Raw genomic sequence first — 23,537 nt, 5'->3', positions numbered from 1 at the left:
ACGCCAACGGCTGCCGTTAATGTACTGGTCATGGTGTCACATGGTATGGGATGAATGTGCCATTGGCCAGTCGGGGTCAGCTGCCCTGGCTGTGGCCCCGCCCCTCCCGGACCCCTGCCCACATTGCACGAAGCTGGAAAGGTCTGGAAAGGTCCGACCACCACAGGCACCACAGTGAAGAGAATTAACCCCTTCTCAGCAAAAACCAGCATGTTGATCAACAACTTGGAGTTAAAATGGGTAGTTTTACACCATTTGCAAGCAATTTTAGAGCAGACTCAACTTATACCTGTACCATCAGAAGAAAGAGACTGTTGAAGCCAAGTATTTAAAAGCAATATAGGAATTGAGTGAGGATGTTCGCAACTGCACTGACCTGCAAGGCCAATAAAAAGCGGATGCAATTCAGTAACACACAGTAGTGTTTTTTATTTCTTCTACCCCTACTTTATCATCATTAGTATGCCTCTTATGCTCTCCCCTCGACCTCACACTCAAAGAGTTGTTCACTAATCTTAGCCCAGAGGTGGTGAATAGTCCCAGAGGTTACACTCAGATGCCAACTCTTAAGCTGGTCAGTCATCTCAAATTCTAGGTAATCATCAACTGCAAACACACAGAGACAAGATGCTTGAAGAGTCTTTAATTCACTTATTACCTGTGCACAAGAGAAGTAACTACCCATAAAAACTCAAAAGATATACAGTATTTTTTACATGGTGGTTAAAAGTAATTAGAATATCACATGACCGTGAGTGAAAGTATTGTTTCCAATTACAAATCAGAGTACATATTAGAATCTCGGTGGAACAAGCCAAAAAGCCTCAGAAGCTATTCCAGAGCACAAGTCAGTGCCCCTTTAATTTGCACAATGATAGAGGTAATTTAGTTAATCTTTGTGAATACTGAGACAATGTTACAATGCGAGTTTCTGTACAGTTAGATGTAAAGAGATAACCAGAACTGTAATTCTAGTATATTTTAACTGAACTTGCTTAAGCATTTTTGCTGAGATGGTTACCAAAGATGCTGGAAGATTCTACACCAAAAACATGTCTTATGAATTCCCCCTCTCTCCCCGTTTTTTTGCGTTACTTATGATCTCATTCTATTGCAGTGTGTAAAGCTCTAGAAATGAGCTGCCTCCATTGTATATATTGTGTTTATACAAATTAAAGCAAAAAATGGTAGATTACTCAGGTGGTAAAATCTTACAGCATTTTGCTAGCAAAAAAAGTACATGCCAAAATCACAGTAAGCAGTATGGGTACCCACAGATTGTAGCTTCAATTAATTTGTTTTCTTTTCATTTATGTATTCTACATAAATTACTACTGAAGGCTAATGTTTAAGGAGTAAGCAAATTGGACAGTTGTAGGTCAGACAAAACCTGTTCACCCAACTGTGGAAGGTGACATCGTTTAAAAAAAAACAAAAAAAACATCACAAATGATGCAGAACAAAAGAAGTGTGATGCATGCAACGGATGCAACTGCATTGATTCCCACTGTTTGAAGAAAACTAATGCACTCCACCTTAAAATGTGTCAGACCAGTTTCAGTTGTAACAAGACAATCCCAAGAGTCAGAATGAAATAAAGCAAATATTTTAAGGATTTAAGAGCTGTTATCAAAAATAAATTAGATTTTTCAAGATAAAGAAACATTGCTATGAAGGCTGAGAGCCAAGGAGCCTTTCAATAGCTTCATTGATGTCACCTCCAGTTGCTATTAGAGCTTGTAAGTTTGCTTCATGGTTCAGAAACCCCATCGCACTCAGCTGCTCCAGTTGTTGCTGAAATCTAACTTCCGGATTTTCTAACTGCGAAGAACAAAATGTCAAGTTATAAAAGCATAACACATTTAGCAAAGTACAGTATTTAAACATAGGTAGTCCTGCACCACTCCCCGTCTTTAATAATTTCTGACATTTTTCAAGATCTTAAAACTATACTATGACATAAATTCAATTCACACTTGAATTACTCTTTGACAAGTCAGAGCAGCTTCAATTTTAAGAGTAAGAGTGTAAGAGTACTTACACATGCCATTCTTGAACTACAGGAAAAGCTGCTTGTTTGATAAAAAAATTAAAATTAAATTGCATAAATTCATGTCCTATGAACAGATTCTTAAACATACGCATATAGATTTTTTTAAATGGAACAAAGTTCAACCTAGCAATGACGAAGAGCAAGGAGTATGATGTCACTGTCAGCAATGGTGAATGTCACAGGCTTTTTTTACTTCCTTGACATAAAATTCACCTCTTTTTTAATGCTCCAAGTATTTGTTGACTAAAGTTACCAAAAGTCTAGTTGTTAGAAAGCTACAGTATAAGGCAAACTGTCACCTGTGCTTTATGGGATGACCCTGCTCACAAACTCACGGCAAAATTCTGCATGATTTCAGTGCTATGATCTTCAGTTCAGAGGCATTTTTGGATCAGAAGAATTATAGCAAAGTTATAGTCCCATACGAGCTACTGTAAAGAAAGTGAACCCTATCCCAGGAAAAACCAGTACAAATATGCTGGACTAGTACTGAGAAGTCACTTTTTGAAGTCAAGGGGTCGATTTAGATACCAACACAAAACTTGTGCAGCTATTGCTAATTTTGCTTTTGTTCTAATTCAACAGTTTCATACATCATGAAATCACTACCAGTATTTACAGTCTGCATGTGGTTTCCAAACCAATACAATGTAAAGATGTAATGTGAAATTTAAGAACTGCCCCCCACCTGCTTCTTCTAAGCAAAACTAAACAGAATGTTGACCAGTGGTTTAAGATTTGACAGCATAATAAGTCAAAATGGATGATAATATGGTTTCCTATAGTGACACCCACCCATGCTTTCTCATGGTGAGATAACAAGAGAAGTCTATCAGATCAGCAACCTGAACTAACTCACCCTGTGGCAACAGAGGAGGAAAAAGCAGGACCACCCCTTCCACCAGCAGCCTGCTATTACACTGCGTATGTACCACAGTGTAAAGGTGGTGTTTCACACAGCACTCATGAGAGTTAACAGCGTGTCTCCTTTAAATGCAGTCTTGCTCATCACCCTACAACTACTGGCAATGCTGCTTTGGTTGACCTCTGGAGCTCTCTGGAAACCCTTAATCCCACACAGTATTAACAAAATGCCTCTCTGGAAACTGATAGTCCCACTCAGTATGTTAACAGAATGCACTGCAGACTGGACTTGCAGGATGCCAGTGAAGCCACACAACAAGTCCATGCTCTAACTAACCAAAGCATGGCTATTTCAAAGTGTGGGAGAGAGACTTAGTTACAGCGAGAGTGTAACAGCAACACAGACAAAACCCACAGAGGTAATGGTGTTCAATATGCCTAAGCTTTTCTCTTGCCTCAGCCCACACTTCATTTGCGAGTGAACCTTAGCACCTCAATCTGCCTCAAGCTTTCCAAGTATTTCAGAAGTTCAAGGGTATGAAGATGAGTTTATAAAAAAAAAATCATCAACTGTTCAGAGGACACTTTTACTCAAATTTGATGTTTTCCAGCATTTACTTGCATGGCTGCAACACCACTTTTAACCCTCCTCTGCTCTCCTTTGACGAGAAGCATCCGGGGAGCTTTCCTCTCAACTATCAGCCTCCCTTCTAGCTGTTTATAATGAAAAAATAAAGTAAGAATTTAAAAAAAAAATCTAGAATATAGTGATATACTTTACCTGAGTATTTGCACCAGCAAGTGCCTGCAACATTTGCTGAACAAACTGCTGGTGACCAGGTTCAGCAGTTCCTGATACTGGACTTGTACTTTCACTGGGAACAGAACTAGGTACAGTGGACCCTATAGGAGCTCCAGTGCTTCCCAATCCACCTAATGCAGGATTAAATCTGCGGAAAAAGAAATATAGCACTTGAATAATAAATACTGGCTTGTCTATTCTCATTTGTTTAATTACTGAGTAAAAATCCTGTCAAAGAGGGAATGACAATTTAAGTAAAGTACTAAGACAAAGACCAGAGTCATCACTATTTAGAAGTGGATGGCAGGCAAAATGTGACAAATTCTAATACAAGTTTAGTTAAAAAGTAGAAGGGGCAGGAGGAGGAGTCTTTAATAAAAACTGCGTAAATCTCTACATGTAAGAAGTATGAACAACATAACACAAGAGAAAAGTTCTTGTCTAAATTGATAAGACTGATCCTTACCCTGGTATAAGCCCCGGTGCTTCTGCTGCCAGTGTCTGCAAACCCTGCTGTATCTGTAGCAAAGCCTGCATTGCTCTAGGGTTTGACATAGCTGATAAGGTGTCAGGATTCTGCATCTAAGAAAACAAGAGAAACTCTTAATCATATGCAGATGTTCAAAGTTAATCTTTATCACTAGATTTTTTTAGAGCCCAACATAATTTCAGAACTCGTTTTCCAACTTCGTATTTGAATATTTACAGGAAATCCTTCGGGTTTTTTTTAAACTTTCATAGGAGGTCATGAATGAACTCTCTAGATGTGGACAAAGTCTTTCAAATGAGAAGTACATTAGGAAAAGTATTTTTCATTACCTCTTCTAGCAGACTTCATCTTTCAAAGCCATAGGACTGTTATTAGTCCAACATCATTCTCCTGTATCATACTAGTGGTAAGCAACAACACTGAACACAATGAAACTTTACCAAGAGATACCTAAGAAAAAGTTCTGCAATAATTTTTTCTTCCTAGCTAAATTCAGACCACAGCAGTTTGAGCATGACTATTTTAGTATCTGTAGCACTAGAGAAATGCAAATATATGCACTGCAAAACGTAGTAGCAAGCAAATTCCCTGAGGTCCCTTCCAACCTGTGATTCTGATTCTGTGAAATGTGTAATATTCAAGGGCCCTCACTCTAGTGTGACTTCAGTTAAGAACTGGCTTTCACATCCACAGATAATTAAAAGGAATTTCTGAAATTAAATGTCCAGAAACATGACTGTTTCAGATACAAAAGCAAAACTAATGGCTTATGCTCACCTCTGCTTAGAGGTGCTGCAGGTAAGTGAAAAGTAATGTTTCACACACAAGTGACAGTCTTGGTAGATAGACCTACTTCAAAGAGCAGACAAGCTTATTAATCTTAGCAGCCTTCACTTGGCAACTAGACCAAATTCCTTCTCTGCAAAAACATTTTTGATTCACATAGAAATGCGCATATTATGGACAAACTTCCTCTGGCGCAAGGGAGAACTGCAGAATAGGACATGAAAACCTCTGGTCTGGAATATGGGTACATAATGAGACTTTAGCATGGCAAGTTGTTAATCTCTTGGACTATTATTTTCCTGACAGCTTAAAGTCAGAGAATAACTAAATATATAGCTGGCAAAGTTTACCTAAATTTTAAAGAGGGAAACATTTTGGGTTCTCCAAAGAAAGCTGCTGCATTTAATTTAAGAAAATATTTAAATCACAACTTACCGTCTGATATTTGCAGTTGTTTCACAGAAATGGTGGCCCAACAATTCTCAGAGCACTTAGGTGACCTGGATCATGTCTCTATTAATGTTATTAATTCCAGCTGTTAAGTAGCTGCAACTCTTGTTAAGAGTCATATAAAAGCTGGAGATGGAGCAGCTGACAGGTGAGTTTTCCTAGTTCTACTACTCAATTGCCCTTTATTGCAAAAACTGCCTTCCACTACGGAGAGGAACTTTCTATGGTTTCTGTCACCCGATCCCATAATACAAACACCAGTGGATAAGCAAGGAAGACTGAGCTGCAATATTGTCAACATTCTGTGAATACCCAGATATTTTTCCACTTCACTTTACCTGCTAATGCTGCTGATCATCTGACCTAACATAGTGAATACAACAGAGAAACTAGCTGTGCAAATAAACCCCAAGGTGATACTCATAGAAGGAGATACCCAGAGGAAACAGAAATTATTCCTACTGTGGCCTCATTAATTACCATTTATGCATAGATTTCAAAATATACATGAAGTGCTTGCTCTTCAAATACTGAGTCATCACAAGTGGTGGCATTACAAAACACTATAGCCCTTCATGTGGTTGAAACAATTTAAACAGTTTCTTCTGAACACTGAACTTGCTACTGTAATTCATGTATGTATTAATTACTTACAAAACTGCCTGTGTACAATCAGATCTCAGGAATGCACATCTACACTAATTTGCAAGGACTGCCTAACGATAGAACTCATGCATTGCATTAAGTTTTCAATTTCTAAAAAAGTCTTGCTTGCTCCTATTTAGGGAACACAGTACTACTACACACTGTGACAGCTAATATCAAGCATATACCTGCACTGCAGGCACAGTGTTACGAGGGGAAGATAGCAGTACAGCAGCCTTTACAGGCAAAAGGCTTCAGAACCCACTTCTTTTGAATTAGGTAATGACTTGGGTCTTTCAATGTATGCCGCAAGATCTCTTTACCCAAACACTTCAGGCAGGTCTGAAGAGGTATGAGAAAAGCATAGTGAAACTTTATTCTAGCAGTAGGTAAAGTACTGATCTTTTAATTTATGATACAAATCATGTCACAAGCTGGTGTTCTTTGGCTGATGTGTAGGAAGAAAAATTATTCCTTGCAAGCAAAGAAGCAAGAGCAAATCCAAGCAGCTGTGCTAGCCACAGACAAAAATATCCACTAAAAGTCAGGTTTAACTGATGAAGGGGACAGAGACATTAAGCCAGAATTTATTATCAAGGGGCAATCTAAGGTGGTGTCTAAAGCTAATACAAATATATTACAGAATCTAGCTTTTAGCCACAGACACACACTAGTTTACTAAAAATATTGCTCATTGACTTGCAGGCATGTTAACAGCTAGTATCTCATCTTACTTGCTGAAGGAAAATAGGAAGTTGCTGTCTCATTTGTTCCTGAAGTTGAGGATTTCCAGCAAATAAAGGATTATTCAACATCATCTATGGGGAAAAAATATTTCGCTTCAAAGATAAAGCAGTAAAAACCACAGGGGGTTTTAAGACAACAACTTACATGCCAATAGTCTATGAACACAACCTCACAGAATAATCATCATCTACTACTTTGGCTTAAACTTATTACAAACCACCAGCCAGAACATGTTGCAGGCAGGCATTATTTGTTGTTGTTGGTTTGGTTTTGTTGTTATTTTGGTATTATTTGGTTTTTGTTTCGATCTTTTAAGTGAATGAATTGCCAGATCCTTGCCAAGACAACCTCATTACAAGAAAATCCTTTTCTGCTCAGCCTCCACTACAGATCTAAATAATAATTTCCCTATAAACATCATCTGAAGTCAGGGATATTTTCCAAGTGAGTGTTTAACACAGAAAAGATATTTTTTAATCTCAGTTCAGGATTTGACTTTGGATATTACTTAAGTAAAATTTGAAAGCACTTCTATAATACCATTCATAAAACACCACCTGCACTTTTACAGTGAGCACAGGTCACAAAAGACAAGTTAAAACCAGAATAACAACTAGATATGGCATCAACTCCTCTCCTGTCATGTCTTTCCTCCCAAGCTAGTGGGGTATTTATTTACTGGCAGATCTACATTAATTTACAACCACAGTATTCGTTTTGTCTAACTCGTTCTTATGCTGGGTCAGAAGCTTAGTGCTGTACGTAACACACAAACTTACAAGTTATTTTAGAAGCATGAATAGTGTGATGTCCAACTACAAATTGAAGAAGCTCTCTGCAACAAATTCTTAAGTGTAGGTAGGTAGTAATTTCAGTGAGTTAGGCATTAACACTAAAAACTGGGCCATTTACCACAGACAATTGTTGAGATGTTTGCATAACTGAAAATTTCACTGTATCAGAGATGCAACTCTTTTTTTGTTTTTCTTCAATTCACACAATACATTACTACACCAAATGCATTTACCTGTACTGCCAGATCAGGATTTTGGCTTAATGACTGCATCATGCTTCTCATATAGGGTGCAGACAACATATTCTGCATAAGTTGCGGGTTTTCTGTTATTTGCTGTAATAAGCTCTGCATTCCTGGTGTGTTGAACATACCAGCTTAAAAAAAGTAAGAGGCCACTTTAGTAAACATCCTGACTATTATCACAGGAATTAGACTACATAAAACGAGGATATAAGCACTTGGTCTGTAAGAATTTAGGCTCTGAAATACACCTCAGTGTGGTTCTGCTTAGAGAGATGCATCTACCCTAGAAGTTAAGACAGAGGTTGTATCCCACAAGCAGTACCAAAGTACCCACATTATTAGCTGTTTTCACATTTGCCTCCAAAGAAGAATACTATTATTCATATAGAGATTCCCCACCTTTGTTATTTTAGGGCAATACACAAGTACTATTATCCAAGTTTACTCTTCATGTTTGTTTTACTACAGAGGACTTTCATACTAGTCCAATGTTCTATGAAAGTAAATAGCAATAAAAGCTTTGAACCAAAACCTCTTTCTAATGAAAGAATCATTTCAGCAAACTCCCAAGTATGTGAAATATATGTAACTGCAATCACATACATACCTCCTAGTCCAGGTCCCAAATTTGGTACAGTTGAGCCCTGTCCCGCACTGTCAGAGGTGCTGTTTCCAGCACTACTACTGCCACCGCTCTCACCACTGGTGCTGGTACCTGTTGTGGAAGCCTGTGAGCTGGACTGAGGAGCCCACGGATTTGGTAGAGGATCTCTATTTTCTGTACGAGATGGCTGACTGTCCCCTCCTGTTGGTGCATTGCTTACTAGAGAAGCAAACGGGTTACCTCCAAACTATAGAGGAAAGAAAGCAAACATGTATCATCTACTAAAGTAAACCACTTTTTAGTCTGCTATAAATAGCAAGTTACCTTTCCAAAATTACACATGAAGATAAATGTTGATGGCTCTTGATCAGTTATACTCACCATCCTACAGTAATTAACTGTAAATATTCTGAAAAGACACCAACATTGAAAGATACTAGCACCTCCAAAAAAATTAAATCACATTTCTTTTTGAAAGCAGTGTTGCGACTACACGGGTATTTTGATCACAGTAGAATTATAACTTGCATGCTGGTTTCCAACCTCAAAGTTGTTTTTTCTTCCCGTCTTGGGTTCGCAGCTGCTAAACACAGCATTAAAAAAATTTCCTGGACCTCAGAATTTTAGGGAAAAGAATGGAAGGAATTCAAATTTACATAATACAGAAATCCATTAACTTTAAAATAGCTTCTCAAACACACAAAGTGATATCTGTATTTCTTCAAGCTTAGAAAAGCATAGACTTTTTAAAGCTTTCCTCTCAAGAGTAAGAGGCCATGTATTGACTTCAAGTCTCAAGAAATCTTTTGTCAAGTATACATTTAGAAATGTACATTACCTACATGACTTTATTTTAAAAAAATTTACTTTCAGTGGCACTTGCAATCTTCTCTCACCTGTTCCTGTGCTGCATTCAACATTGGCTCCTGAATATCTGTGTACATACGTCGTAAGGCATTGTATCCACCTGGTATACTTTCTAGGTTGCTCAAGGCTCGGTCTTGGTTTCGCATCATTTCTTGCATCATTGCAGGGTTTCTAGCAAGTTCTAGTGTCTAGGGAAGTGGAACATTTAATCTGTATTAATAAGAAATCAGTTCTAAAGTGAAAACATCAGCATTTGGCAATAACTCAGTTACTACTGTATTATCCAGTTTGAAGTTATGGCTAAAGTCAAATCAAGATGTCAGATTAGTGGGAGTCAACTGAATTAGATATTTAGCCAGCATTCTACCACAATTGTCACTATGTTGGTCAGGTCAGGAAGCACTGGCTGAAGAGGAGAAAAATATTGAATGAACTATTTTCTTCTTTCTTGATCTTTTCAACACAATATACTCCTACCATTTCTAACATAGTTACAGCAGGCAGACTATAATATGAACTTTAAAATAAATACCTACATTTTCAGAAGTACCCATTTGTTTTTTGATATCTTCTGCCACACAATGTATCTTACATACTATCTAATTTTGAAAACACTCAGAAGTTAGATTAAATGAAAATGTGTGGTATTTTGGAGAATTACTACTTTTGGTAAACTCATCTATACAACAAAAGATTTCAAGTACACACAGGGACATCTAACTCTAACCTCAGAAGACATGATTACACAGCCTTCAGAGTCTTTCAAAACTATTCTGCAGGTTTTCTGAATTATCAGTCTATTTCAGACATTAACAACTAGAAATACAAATATCAGCTGCCTACAGCATCCTTTTATGGATTTTTTTAACAAGCCTAAATACTTAAAGAATGTTTAAGCACTTGACTAAGCATGTCCAATTCCTGCTCTGTTGTTCACAGTTACAGTATAATCAAAGGTCATGAACTTAGAGAGATCTACATACCTGTCTCATTATATCTGGATTATTCAGCATGTGACTGATTTCTGGATTTCTCTGTATCAGTTGCTGCATTTGAGGGTTAGCCATAATTAACTGCCTCATCAGCTCAGGATTTGAAAGCATGCTCTGAACAAATGGATTTTCCATTATTTGAACCATCATTTCTGGGTTGGACATAAGTTGCCGTTGCATCTGACTTTGCAACTCTGAGAAGTTTGATGTATTAAATCCCAGGCTACTCAGACCTGCCAAACCTCCAAGGCCACCTTTAAAAGGATGAAAAAAAATATAATTGAACTTTCAGCTTATAGTATACTTTTAACATACCCAGGTTCTTTCTAAATACAAAAATACTTGAAACATCCCACACTTCAAAATAGTGAAAAAGAATGGAAAGTCCATCTTTGCAAGGCTGTTAAGGAGTTATCCACCAAGAGTTTGCTTCTTTAAATAACAAGATATATAACTAAAAATCCAACAAACCGCCTCGGAAATACACACAACATTTAGGGCCCCAAAACTCAGACATCCCTTGCATCTTAGCTGTGGAAAATGAGAAGAAAAGCTGTTAGAATTTTAACAAGTTGTATGTCCCCCCACCCTGCAACACTTTCCAATGCATTTAAAATCATTGTTTATCTGTCTCCTCTTGGTTAGACTATAACCAAGAGAGATCTCCCAATATGACTCATATTCCCTATTCTAATTAAAAATAGAGCTCTTCTTACTAATGCACCAAGAACTAATTATGCTTTGAATTCCCCTCCTTTGCCAAGTCCAAACAAAAAGTTTCAGAAGGTACTAGTCAGTCTGAAGAACTGTTTACACCTAAGAAAGCAATTGCTTACTCTGGTTAGCTTTTCCAATTCTACTCCTACCCACCCCCTTAAAGCAAATGAGGTGAAAAAACAATGAACCAAAAACCCTATTGTGATTATGGAAATAGTGTTTTTAAGTCAACAGACTGCAACCTCTTTATTCATGAAAGAGAAGACTGATATCACTATCAGACTCGGAACCTGAGAAACACTGAATTGTTAAGTTTAGCAGCAATTTTGTTACTTTTGTTCCAGATCTTGGCTTCATGTTACAGGTCCAACTTCATCAATACTCTCCTCACAGCAATTCAGATGCACTTTTAAGGAGCACAAGGACACTGGAGGATTTTCATTACCCATAGTCCCAGAATATAACATCAGTGGCACCTTACTACTGAAGGAAAAACAGCACATATAAAATTAAGAAAACAACCGTCCTCTGATAACTTACTGATCAGAAACCTTCTACATCCAGTAACATAGATATTTGTAATAAGTTTTTTGCCTTTTTTTTTGTTTAAAGTTCTGTCTACGTTATAATAAAGCTTCAGGGACAGTTACCTGAATCCAAGTAAAGATACCCACCATGCTACCTAACAAATATTCTTACCCAAGCCAAAAGGGTTACTACTTGCTGAAGCTGCTGTTGAGGTACTACTGCTTGATGTTGATGTGGTAGCAGTACTCCCAGTGGCATTTCCTTGTTGACCTGGGTGCTCTTGTGATCTAAAAAAGCAAGTTTAAGAGTTGCAAGATTAATAAGTTAATTTAAATAATGCCATTAAATACAGGAATACCTTTTCATGTAACAGACAAGGAAAGTTCTCAAAGCAGGACAGAAAAGTAGACAAGCCTGAAAACTTGCAGTTCATAGTGCTTCTATGGAAGCTGGAGATATATACACTCAAGATAATGGTTTGAGTGTCAAGTCTGTAAGCCTCAAGACTGAAATTCCTGCCAAGTGCATATGATCTTTTATATCCACTTTGCTGTTATGTTTCCTCCTGTTACTTGTGAACGAATTACAGGTGTTGACTTCAAACTCTGTATTCAGAAATTCAATGCATCTGCACTGCCCATTGCTAATCACTCACTGCTACACTGACACTGTATAGGCCAGCTTACAAGATCATACTGGAAGCCTGCATCATTCTAGAAAATGTAGTGCTGTTATAAAATTACCTTTTTTTTCAACAAGGATTGTCTGGGATATATGAGGATTCCTATTTGAAAGTTACACGTCTAATATTGTTTAGAAGGGAAAGGATCATCCTCAAATCTAGTTTTGGAAAGAACTTTTGTTTATTCAGACATATGGCAGCAACAGTAGCAGCAGCAGTCAACAGAAAAGTAAATGGTATAGTGTACAGTGGTTTGGAGCAATCCAGTCTTGATACTCATGGCTAAAAATCAGCAACTGCCAGGCCACACTGGCAGGGTCTAAGTCTTGTCTTTTGGGTCAAGCATAAAATCCAGGTACCTTAGTAAAAAGAATGTTGAGGTGGTTCAGGGCTATGTTATACTTTCTCAAAGCTGAATTCCATTGTGCTGGGAATTCTTTTTAGCAGGTCTTAGGAGCATACTTTTAGTTTATTCAAGCAAAGCTAGTAGGTGAAAACCTTACTGCCTCATTTGAAAATAGGGTAGATACATGCAAAGGGTCTGTAATTTTTTGTTTGTACATCCCTGTCGGAGACATGATTAAAACATCCTGAACATAATGGTAATACTCCTCTAAAGTTATGCAAAAAGTGGGAGAGAACTGAGACAGACTGCAATGCTGACAGGACCAATGCAGGGACACCAAAAATTCCCCAAAAGCCATAAATGTGGCATTGCGCAAAGATGTTCCTTTGCCCAGAGGCAAAGTGCAAGAAGGTACAAGACCGGCACTGTTATTTCAGTGTGTATAGTAATTGTAGGTCCAACGTATGACCCTCTGAAGGTTCTGCAAGTTAAAAGCATCCTGCTATCACTACTCTTGAAGCCTCTCTGCCATACTCAAGACTGGAGGCAAAAAAAGGCAGAAGTCATTACAACAGCAGAACACAAGTTCAGATGCACGAAGCACAAAATTGCAGTATTAGCTACTACTGGGTATAAGATTGAGATGGCTATCAGCTCTACATTTCAGGATGGGGAGGCATAGGGGAAGGAAGTGAGACCTCTGCAAGTGCAGACAAAAGGGTTTTGACAGAGAGAGAACCCCAGGACAGACAAGACAGTCCTGCAAGAATGTAAGCTCCTCACACCAACACACCAGCAAGCAGGGTGAGGGTGCACAAGAAGCTGGGAGGGGACACGACTGGGACAGCTGACCCCAAATGACCAGAGAGATATTCCAGACCATGTGACATCATGCTCAGCATACAAAGCTGGGTGAAGAAGGAGGAAGCAAGGGAACGTTCAGACTGATGGTGTTTGTCTTCCCAAGAAGATAGAGCCCTGCTTTCCTGGAGATGGCTGAACACCTGCCTGCCAATGGAAAGTGGTGAATGAATTCCTTGTTTTGTTCGCTTGCATGTGGGGCTTTTCCTTTACATAAACTGTCTTCATTTTACCCACGAGTTTTCTCACTTTTACTCTTCTGATCCTCTCCCCCATCCCACTGAGGGGGAGTGAGCAAGTGGCTGTGTGGTGCTTGGTCACCAGCTGATGTTAAACCACAACAGTTAGTAATAGGCCTCTGTGACATGCTGAGGCCTGGAAAGGGAAATCTTTTGTCTCCTAAGTTCCATGCTCTTTCCTTCATCACCTGATCTCTTCCTATAGGAGAAGACCCTTACCACAAACAAGCCTTACATAGAACAGGAGAAAGACAACTTTCAGTCTAGAACACACACATTATTGACGAAGCAAGATATATATCCCTCAACAGAATCTTACCCAACTTGCTGTAAGTATTTTTTAGTTGAAGCTTTTATGTCTGGGCACTCCACAGGAAGTAATGTGCAGATGACATCATGCATGTGTTTTGTAGTTGGCGAACAGAGCTAAACCCAGTTCGCAGCCAGGGCAGAAGGAGTGTTCCCCAGGGCTCAGTTTTGGGGCCAGTCTTGTTTAACATCTTTATCAGTGATCTGGGTGAGGGGATTGAGTGTGACCCCAGTAATTTGCAGATGACACCAAATTGGGTAGGAGTGTTGATCTGCTCAATTGTAGAAAGGCTCTGCAGAGGGACCTGGACAGGCTGGATCGATGGGCTGAGGACAACTGTATGAGGTTTAACAAGGCCTAGTACTGGGGCCTGCACTTGGGTCACAACAACGCCATGCAACACTACAGACTTGGGGAGGAGTGGCTGGAAAGCTGCTCAGCAGAAAAGAACCTGGGGGTGCTGGTTGACAGCTGGTGGAACATGAGCCAGCAGTGTGCCCAGGTGGCCAAGAGCATCCTGGCTTGTATCAGGAATGGTGTGGCCAGCAGGAGTAGGGAAGTGATCGTGTCCCTGTACTCAGCACTGGTAAGGCTGCATCTCAAATAATGTGTTCAGTTTTGGGCCCCTCACTACAAGAAGGACATTGCCCTTTTCTTGACACACTCCAGCACTTCAACAAGCTGGTGAAGGGTCTGGAGAACAAGTCTTATGAGGATTGGCTGAGGCAGCTGGGGTTGTTTAGCCTGGAGGAGGCTGAAGGCAGACCTTATTGCTCTCTATAACTACCTGAAAGGAGGCTGCAGTGAGGGAAGTGTTGGTCTCTTCTCCCAAGTAACTAGTGAAAGGATGAGAGGAAACGGCCTCAAGTTGCATCAGGGGAGACTTTCATTGGGTATTAGGAAAAATATCTTTCCTGAAGGAGTGGTCTCAGGCATTGGAACAGGCTGCCCAGAGAAGTGGTGGAGTCACCATCCCTGGAGGTGTTCAGAAAAGGTGTAGACATGGCTCTTCAGGACATAGTTTAGGAGGCTTGGTGGTGTTGGGTTGATGGTTGGACTTGATGATCTTAGAGGTCTTTTCCAACCTTAATAATTCTATGATTCTATGAAATAGCTCAATTCATGTAACTTCTCATCATTTTAAAGTTTCCTCACCTATACAACAACAAAAACGATTTTAAAATTCAAGTCTTTCTGTTCCGTGAAATAAATTAGTTGCAGTAAAGCAGTTCTCAAAAATTTTCTTTCCTTGTTTTACCAAAACACTGAATAAGGATTCACTGGATGTTTTCACATGTGAAAAGACAAGCTGCACAACATATCTTTATGGACAGTAAGTGCTGCTATCTGAGGAGTACGGAGCCAAAACACAGCTAGTACTCAGCACTAAAACAAAAAAGAAATAACAGAAGAGACTTCCATTTTAGAAACATGACTCCAATTAAAATACAAGATAAACCCCCAAAAAAGCACTGTAATTTCAGACTGGCTTTCTACGCCAACTGTTGACTAAGGAGCTGATAAAAGTGATTTGGTCAAATCCAGGTTTGTCCAACAGAAAACTTAAGAACTAAGAATATTTCTACTTTTTCAAGGTAAACAGAAGATCACTCATTAGGAAGGTTACCTGTTTTGCGTTTTGATAACCAGGTGAACAGTGAGTCCATCATGAATTCCATGCTGAGTCAAAGTATCTTGATCTTTTAAAATTTTTCCAGCAAATATCAACACAAGCTGATCAATGTGGGACTTGAAACGCTTAGAGATTTCTTCCTTAAACTAAAGAAAAAAGTTAAGATTATACATTTATATAATTGAATACTGAACTATACTTTTTTTAATAAGGACAGGCTGTTTTGTTCACATTTAATGTATTACCCCACTTGCACTGCACATTTTTACACCATCTAGAAATTCTTTATTAAGTTCAATTTTTTTGTCCATAGAATGATGGGAAATAGTTGTGTGTTTTTTGTACAATAAGAACCAGAAGAGTTTCAGATCTAGATCACTAGTTCTATATCTACAAAAATCTGACTCCACTTAAAGACTACTGTGACTTCCATCAGGCATGCATCCATGACAAAGAGTATATACTAGTATACATACCACTTATAGATACACATATATATTCACACTGTAAAGTATGTATATAATGACATACTAGCAAGTATACACTAAGAGATATATACACACACACACGCACCACTGAAGGCACCCATTGCTGAAAGACTGAGGATGCAATGTCACAAGTAAAGTAAGTCTGTCCACACTTTTGCTGGAACTGCACAGTGAAGTATCCTCTCAGACACATTTTTACTGCCTTCCATGCGTCAAAACTAGCATTCGTTTCCACACAAGCAAAAGTTACCTATCAGGTAGCTCTGCTTTCTCATTCAGCTGATGACATATCTACATGAAATGAGACTGCAGCCCAGGGCATGGTGAATAGCCACATTCTTCACCTGACCAGGAAATCATGCCCTCATTAAAACAACTGAACATGGAAGCCCACTGTATACCTTCTTGCCCTCCTAGCCAATAATAACCAGGTTAAGCTTTGATTGAATTCTGACTGAGATTTATTATACTCTAGAAAAATGCTCTTACCAAGAGCAAAAAGTTCACAAAACTTAAAAGGAAAGATATTGAAGAACACCACTAAGGAATGACTTGATTGTAAGAAAGCCAGATAAATTTACTTAACAAGACTAGTCACTAGGCTCAGTATTTTTAAAGCCATCCTAGGCATTTAGAAATCCATTCAGAAGGTCAGCCTATTGAACATTTTAAAATTAAGTTGACCACACTACTTTAAAAAACACCCCAAACATCCTACGGAATTCTCACTCCATATAGGAAAAGATTCATTTTGCAATTAGTTATTAATAATTACATTTTATAACACGCAGGACTAAAAGTAAAATCCCACTGTATTACGCTTTGAAGGTTGAGTCTCTAATTGAAAGGTTTTATAGTATAGGAAGTGGAAAAAAAACCCAGATTAAAAAAAGACAGTCTGAGACACAACAAAGGTAAGAAATCTGTTTGGGCAGGAGGTTGCCCTTGGTTAGTGAAAAGTCTACTCACACAGCACAGGTTCCAGTTCTTGGGGAAACAACTTTTAATGCAGCCTTTGTACTGGCTATATTTAGACTAGCGTGTATTCCAGAAGGTCACCCAGTCCATTCCTTCCCAAAGTGGACTACCTACCTGAATTACTCCTGACATGTTTATCTAGTCTGTTCTAAGGCTCCCAGCAGCTTTTTCCAAAAAACCTATTCCATTATTTCACTATCTTATTTCTTCATTGTCCTGCCCACAATGGACAATGCAAGCAGACTGTTGTTCTCCTTAGAATAAAGGGTTGCAGCAAGACTAATCTTTCCTTGAGGGCCTTCTTCTAGTCTGATCATTCCCACCACTCTTTGGACTTTCAAAACTAATTACATTGTTTTGTAAGTGTGGGGCTCAAAACCGGCCAAAATATTCCACACCAGTTCTTATCTATACTTAGTGGAACAACAGGATGAACCCCACATTCTGAAAGCTATATTCGTATTTATAAGAAAAAGGGAGAAATCCATGTGGAAAAATGTGTAACACCACTGACTTTTTTTAACAGCTGTAAACTCTAGACCCTCTTCTGCAGACCAACTATTCAGGCAGTTGCTTCCAGATCTGCATTCTTCTGGTTAATTATTCTTAATACACATTCCAAAGTAACATAAAACCAGCAGAAATACTCACGATTTGGTACAAAGCTAATGCATAAGGACAAGGTCTACCATACTGTGCCAAACCAAAGAGCAATGCAATTTACCCAAACTTATTTATTATTGTATTTTCCACAATATGTTGTAACAGTGAGAACCACAACTTAATTCTTACTGGAAGGCTGATGCTGTAGTATAAACAATATTCATAGAGTAAGTCAAATTGGAAGGGATCCATATGGATCATAGAGTCCAACTCCCTGCTCTGTGCAGGGCTACCTAAAACTAAACGGTATCACTAGGAGCATCGTCCAGAGTTCAGGGAGGATCTGGATAGGCTTGGTGCCATTAGCACTTCCCTGGGGAGCCTGTTGCAGTGACCACCCACCCTCCCAGTGAAAAGCCTTTCCTAATGTCCAGTCTGAACTCTCCCTGAGGCAGCTCCATTCTATTTCCTCCTGCCCTATCACTGGTCACCAGAGAGATGAGACCAGCACCTCCCTCTTCATTGCCCACCTTGGGGAAGCTGTAGACTGCAATAAGGTCACCCCTCAGCCTTCTCCTCTACAAGCTGTGCAGACCAAGTGACCTCAGACATTCCTCAGAAGTCTTGCCCTTGAGACCTTTCACCATCTTGGTTGCCCTTCTCTGGACACACTCAGGTACCTTGATGTCCTTCTTATTACTTTACCTTAAACCAAGCCCTGTCGTGCATTTCTAGAAGCTGTTATTTACTCATAAGGTCAAGGAAACAAAACATTTATACAACATAACCGAACAGTACTTAATACTACCAGTATATGAGCATCAAACGCTATACATTTCCTTTTCCCTACTTGCATGTAATGTCATTTAGATGATCTGAAAAAGCAACTCTACAGGAAGACATGAATGCAACACCCAATATACCAAGACCCCCAAAATAACCTCTATAGCAACATACATGCATGATCCAAATGCACAGTAGATCTCTTTCCAGACAGAATAATAAAATTGTCAAGAATACTAAGCCAATTTTGGCTAACAGAGGCATATTAACATAAAAAGCCTAACAAGAAAAAACAACAACAAAGTCAGGTCTTTTCATCAGCTTCACTTGCATTCAGCACAACCTTGGGACTTCTGAAATCACAAGGTATAAGCAAGACCAAGCCCTCTGTTTGGCACTTCATTCACAGAAGACTGTCACATAAAACCCAGGTTACCGTGCAAGGTATTTTGCAAATGAGTCTGCTGTTTAGTGTTACTAGTCAAAAATACCACCAATAACAGATTAGGTTCGCAGACTTATTTTTTTGCTGAGGCAGGATGAGAATCACCCATACATTTCTAAAACAGAATCCCAAAACCATCATCAATACTTGTGGGTTTGTCTTCTTCTAATTATCAGGATCTAATGTGCTGCTTCTGAGGTGCCATGGTTTTAGCTGGGATAGAGTTAATTTTCCTCACTGCAGATGGCGTAGTGCTGTGCTTTGGACTTAGTATGAAAACAATGTTGATAACACACCGATGTTTTAGTTCTTGCTGGGCAGTGCTTGTACTAGTCAAGGACTTTTCTAGCTTCCCATGCTCTGCCGGGTACACAAGAAGGTGGGAGGGGAGGGGAGTACCGCTAGGAGAGCGGATCCAAACTGGCCAAAAGGATATTTTATCACAATAACATCATGCCCAGTATGTTAACAGGGGGGAGCCAGCTGGGTGCAGCTGGCTGGGTGCAGCAGGCTGCAATCGTGGCTTGGGGACTGGCAGTGTCGGTCAGCAGTCGTATCATTTGTAGTTTTGGTTTTTTCCCCCTTTTTTCCCCTTTTTCTTTTTATTATATTTTGTTGGGTTTTTTCTTTTGCTTTTGCTCTTCCAATTCTCTCCCCATCCCACAGGAGGGGGGAGAGTGAGTGAGCAGCTCTGTGGTGTTCAGTTGCCAACTGGGGCTGAACTACAACAGTCCTTTTTGGCGCCCAACATGGGGCTCAAAGGGCTTGAGATAATAACAGTTGCTGGTCACAGCATAGACTATTCTCAGGATTAGTTTGTCCTATCTGCACCATGCTCTTGTACTTGCTGTGTCTGTTAAAGATTGGTGCTGGTTTTTAGGGTCTGCTGTGCTCTGCAGTGATTAGAGATGTTTTCCCTGGCAGATTTGTTATTAAAACACTGGCCTTGAGTGTTACCGGTTATTTTGGTCTTGCATGAAAGCTTGTACCCAATGTCCAGTAACACCTCATAGAGACAACTGGCAATTGTATCTCCCCCTCTGAGAGGTTTTTTTATGGTGGAAATATAGAATGGCACCGTAGCTACCTTCTTCTATAATCACAGGCGAAAGGAAAGCCCTACTTGACATGGGTAAAGTTTAAAAAGGATTAAAAACTGAAATATCAAAATGCATCTGTTACCCTGCAGAAAAGTATCTGCCCGCAAGACACTTCACAGTATTTTTTCAAATAGGTATTCTTATTTTACTATATCTGCCCATAACTTATCAGAAAACACTTGCTAAGTACCACGGTTAGATAACTGATACTTTGGATTTACATTGAACTAAGCCAACTACCAGGACCGTCAATATACCTTCTCCTAAAGGTTTTCATTCTACCAAATAGCCATCTACCATTGCTCTAAAACAATTTTAATCAAGCTTCCAAACTGAGGAAAAAATAGCTTAAGAAACGTTAATAGTCGGAGTGTGTTGCAAGGCAGACTCTATAAAAAGTCACACAGATGTCTTTCAAGGCTGAGACACCAAACAATGGAAAACCTGATACTATAAACAATTCACATACTCAAGTGCCTTGCTGCCAACAGAAAGCTAATTCACGACCCTGGAAAAGACAGCAGGCAAAAGAAACAAGTTTTACTGAGCTGAAAAGTCAGCACTGTCGGGGTCAGCTAAAGTCAGCAGGCTTACAGGTACTCATCTTTACTCACCATGTATTCAGGAAGCCTTTGCACAGAGCAAGATCAGTATCACACCCAGTCAACGAAGCAAATATTTGGTCCTTCTCCTAATACTGTGCCAAACTGTTCTCAGCACAATCAAATAGGTTCCAGAGAAAGAGACAGATGGGTGGCACTTGCTACCAACTGAATCCCGGAGTAGCTTTCTACCTGAAGGCTATTTTCCATTCCAGCTCACATGCTCACTGTTCTAGCTTCACAACACAGGATCAGCAGTAACAAATCCTACGTTGCTGAAGTGTTCCAACATAGGGAAAAATCTTCCCTAGCTTGGGATGGTTGCAGACCTGATCTACATTAATGGAACAACATAAAATACACTTTGTGTAGCCCTAAATTTGGCCCTGATGACCCAAAATGTTTACCTAAAAATCTGCATTTTTATTCTGGAAGTACTCTGAAGTGACTGCAAACAAATAAACAAGTCAACTCACTAGGCCATAACATTAGCTACAAAAACATGCAACTGAATGGGTTTTATTTTGCTGTGTGAGTTTAGGGTTGCTTAGGGTGTTTTTCACCCTGAAAATATGGCAGGCATTGTAGACCCACCTACACCAACAGAACAAACCACTTGCTGATCCCAGATGCTTCTGAACAGATGTTCAACCTGCTTTTTATTTAAGATCAACCCATTTTCAAGGCTGGCTCTAGAAACATCACATCTACTGTTGATGCTTATTATAAACAACAGCTCATTTTTACAGTTTAAGAGAAACCACCAATACTAGTCACACTACAGGGAGAGTGCATTTTTTAGCACTACATATGACATTGTCTAGGACTCCAAGCACACAGGCAACCCACAGGGGTAATCTTACTTCACAGGAATCAAAATAGAACTGCAGATCTAATCCGTTAACAGCAGCTTCCAAGGGAGACAACATTCAGAGTTTAATATATCTGTGGACAACAAAGACATTTTAAGCAGCGTATTCTATTAATTACCTAAACTTACATGGGTGCTTTCAGAAAAAACTAGTTTTCTGGCTAGCTTGTATAACTACTTCAGTTTTTTAAGATAATTGCTTATTTGAAAACCTGGGAGCCCCTCTGGCACTCACATTTGAGACAATCCTGTTAAAGTCAAACAGATAACAAAATTCATGTCCTAAGTAAATCTGTTTATATAATTCCTGCAGTACCCAAACTAACTGCAGACTGCTTTTCAGGACAAATGTGATCCTCAGCTTAGTTCCAGCAGATGAATCTCTTTTTTAAAAAAAACAAAACCAAACCCCCAAACTTGCAAAGACTTTTACAAAAACTGCATTGACGCTGCTACAAATCTATGGTGAACAGAGAAGTGAAAAGCACCCCTTTCAGAATGAGATTGCTGGGAACACAGTGAACAACATTAAAAAGCAAACACAGTCATTTTACCTTTGGGAGAAATGCCTAGATTAAGCTTGCAGAAGAGAGTAGCTGATGGCATACAATGCTGCAGCTACCAAAAAACCAATGAAGACAAGAGAGTAGTCTCATCCGTCTGGCAGCTGGAGAGAAGACCTCGACGAAACTTATGTCTGGGATACTTATAAGCCAAACACTGACATAAAAAACACTGAATATAAAACAGAACTTCACCTTCTGGAGTACTTTAGCACAGCAATGTATACATACTTCACAAGCAGGAGACTCTTTAGCAGGCTTTACAGGGCCCCTACCTTACACTTTTATTACACTTTTTCTATGATTTGTAGCCTTCTAATCTTAAATAAATGAATCTCTAGACAATATTTGCATGGAAAACCTGCAAGAAAAACAGAAGAGTTACAGGAAATAGTGTCAATGATTGAATAGGTGTCACTGCTTCTTCTGAGCCAAAGGCACGGTGGGCCACAGGCTTCCACAAGGAAGCAAAAAAGACCCGAATAATTCAGAGTTATCTTACAGCGCAACCATGCTAAGTACCGTATCAATAACGAGCACATTTAAGTACAGTAAAAGGCACGCTTTATTTGTACCGCACATTTTACAAACACACTCTAAAGACAGACTTCCCTAAAACGAAGACAACTTTGCGTAACCCTCTCGCTGTTTTTAAAGGCAGTTTTGTATGAGGATAACTGCTGGCAAAACAGCGCTGCGACGCGGTGACCGCATACGTTCGCTATAGTCATGCCAGCCAGCCACCCTCCTACTTGGGGACTGAGTCAGCTCGACGGGGCAACTCGCAGTTAGAAAGCGAGCTACATCCTCCTCCCGGGCCGGCTCTCGGGACTGCGGCAGGGAGAAGCCAGGGAAAAGCGGGTGAAGCGGTAGGTTTCCTCACTCGCCGCGCCAGCCTCAGACGGCGGCCGTCCTCCCGCAGGCCTGGTGCCCGCCAGGCAGCGCCCGAGCAGCTCCACGCGGGCAGGAGCTGCTTTGTCACCGGGAAGGGACCTCGCCCTGCTCGGGGCAGCAACAGCGGGCCCGGGGCCGCCTCACCCGGCCCGGGGGCTCCCGCCGGCCGTCCCCGGACACCCCCAGCCCCTCACCTGCCGGATGCTGCTGGTTTCGGAGATGGCGAACTCCTCCTTTTCCTTGGGAGTCTTTACCGTCACTTTGATGATCCGCGGACCGGCCGATGCCCCGGGTGTGGGGGAATCCGGCGGGCTGCGACCCCCCGCGGGACCCTCCGCGCTCTCCGACATGGCGGGGAGCGAACGGAACGAGGGGTGCGGGGGAGAAAGGGTGATGAAGGAGGAGTGAGACCGAACTGACCTGCAGCACGGCGCAGCGCCCAGCCCGCACTACCCGCTCCTGCGCCGGCGGGCGGAAATATGTCCAGCTCCGGCGCGGCGCACGCTGATGACGTCGCGCGTCGGGGAAGTTACTAGAAAGGGGAGTTGCCTCTGA

General features: G+C 40.2%; 1 protein-coding gene across 4 annotated transcripts; it reads right to left on the bottom strand.

The window, feature by feature from the left end:
- Positions 1-628: 628 nt before the first annotated feature.
- UBQLN1 (ubiquilin 1) lies at positions 629-23,488 on the bottom strand. Of its 4 annotated transcripts, none has more exons than XM_075079966.1 (11): positions 23,177-23,473; positions 15,650-15,801; positions 11,756-11,871; positions 10,331-10,593; positions 9,377-9,535; positions 8,592-8,727; positions 7,865-8,007; positions 6,825-6,908; positions 4,186-4,301; positions 3,699-3,867; positions 629-1,821 (listed from the first exon to the last, which is right to left on the bottom strand). In XM_075079966.1, exons 1-11 carry the CDS (start codon positions 23,330-23,332, stop codon positions 1,669-1,671), a joined length of 1,647 nt encoding a protein of 548 aa, XP_074936067.1. In that variant the 5' UTR covers positions 23,333-23,473; the 3' UTR covers positions 629-1,668. The 4 variants fall into 4 exon arrangements, with proteins under 4 accessions (XP_074936067.1, XP_074936065.1, XP_074936068.1 ...); XM_075079964.1 differs by having other exon boundaries at positions 8,484-8,727; positions 23,177-23,472; XM_075079967.1 differs by lacking the exon at positions 6,825-6,908 and having other exon boundaries at positions 23,177-23,488.
- Positions 23,489-23,537: the final 49 nt, after the last annotated feature.

The sequence above is a fragment of the Phalacrocorax aristotelis genome, chromosome Z, assembly GCF_949628215.1.
Source record: "Phalacrocorax aristotelis chromosome Z, bGulAri2.1, whole genome shotgun sequence".
NCBI classification, from domain to species: Eukaryota; Metazoa; Chordata; class Aves; order Suliformes; family Phalacrocoracidae; genus Phalacrocorax; species Phalacrocorax aristotelis.
This window is presented reverse-complemented; position numbering and strand designations above follow the sequence as displayed.

Coding starts and splice junctions, on each gene's coding strand:
- UBQLN1 (XM_075079964.1), bottom strand. CDS start 23,332: ATGTCGGAGAGCGCGGAGGGTCCCGCGGGGGGTCGCAGCCCGCCGGAT. Junction 4,302..6,824: donor TTCCTATTTTCCTTCAGCAA/GTAAGATGAGAT, acceptor TTGTTTTCTTAG/ATGCAGAATCCTGACACCTT. Junction 1,822..3,698: donor TTGCTGGTGCAAATACTCAG/GTAAAGTATATC, acceptor TGTTCTTCGCAG/TTAGAAAATCCGGAAGTTAG.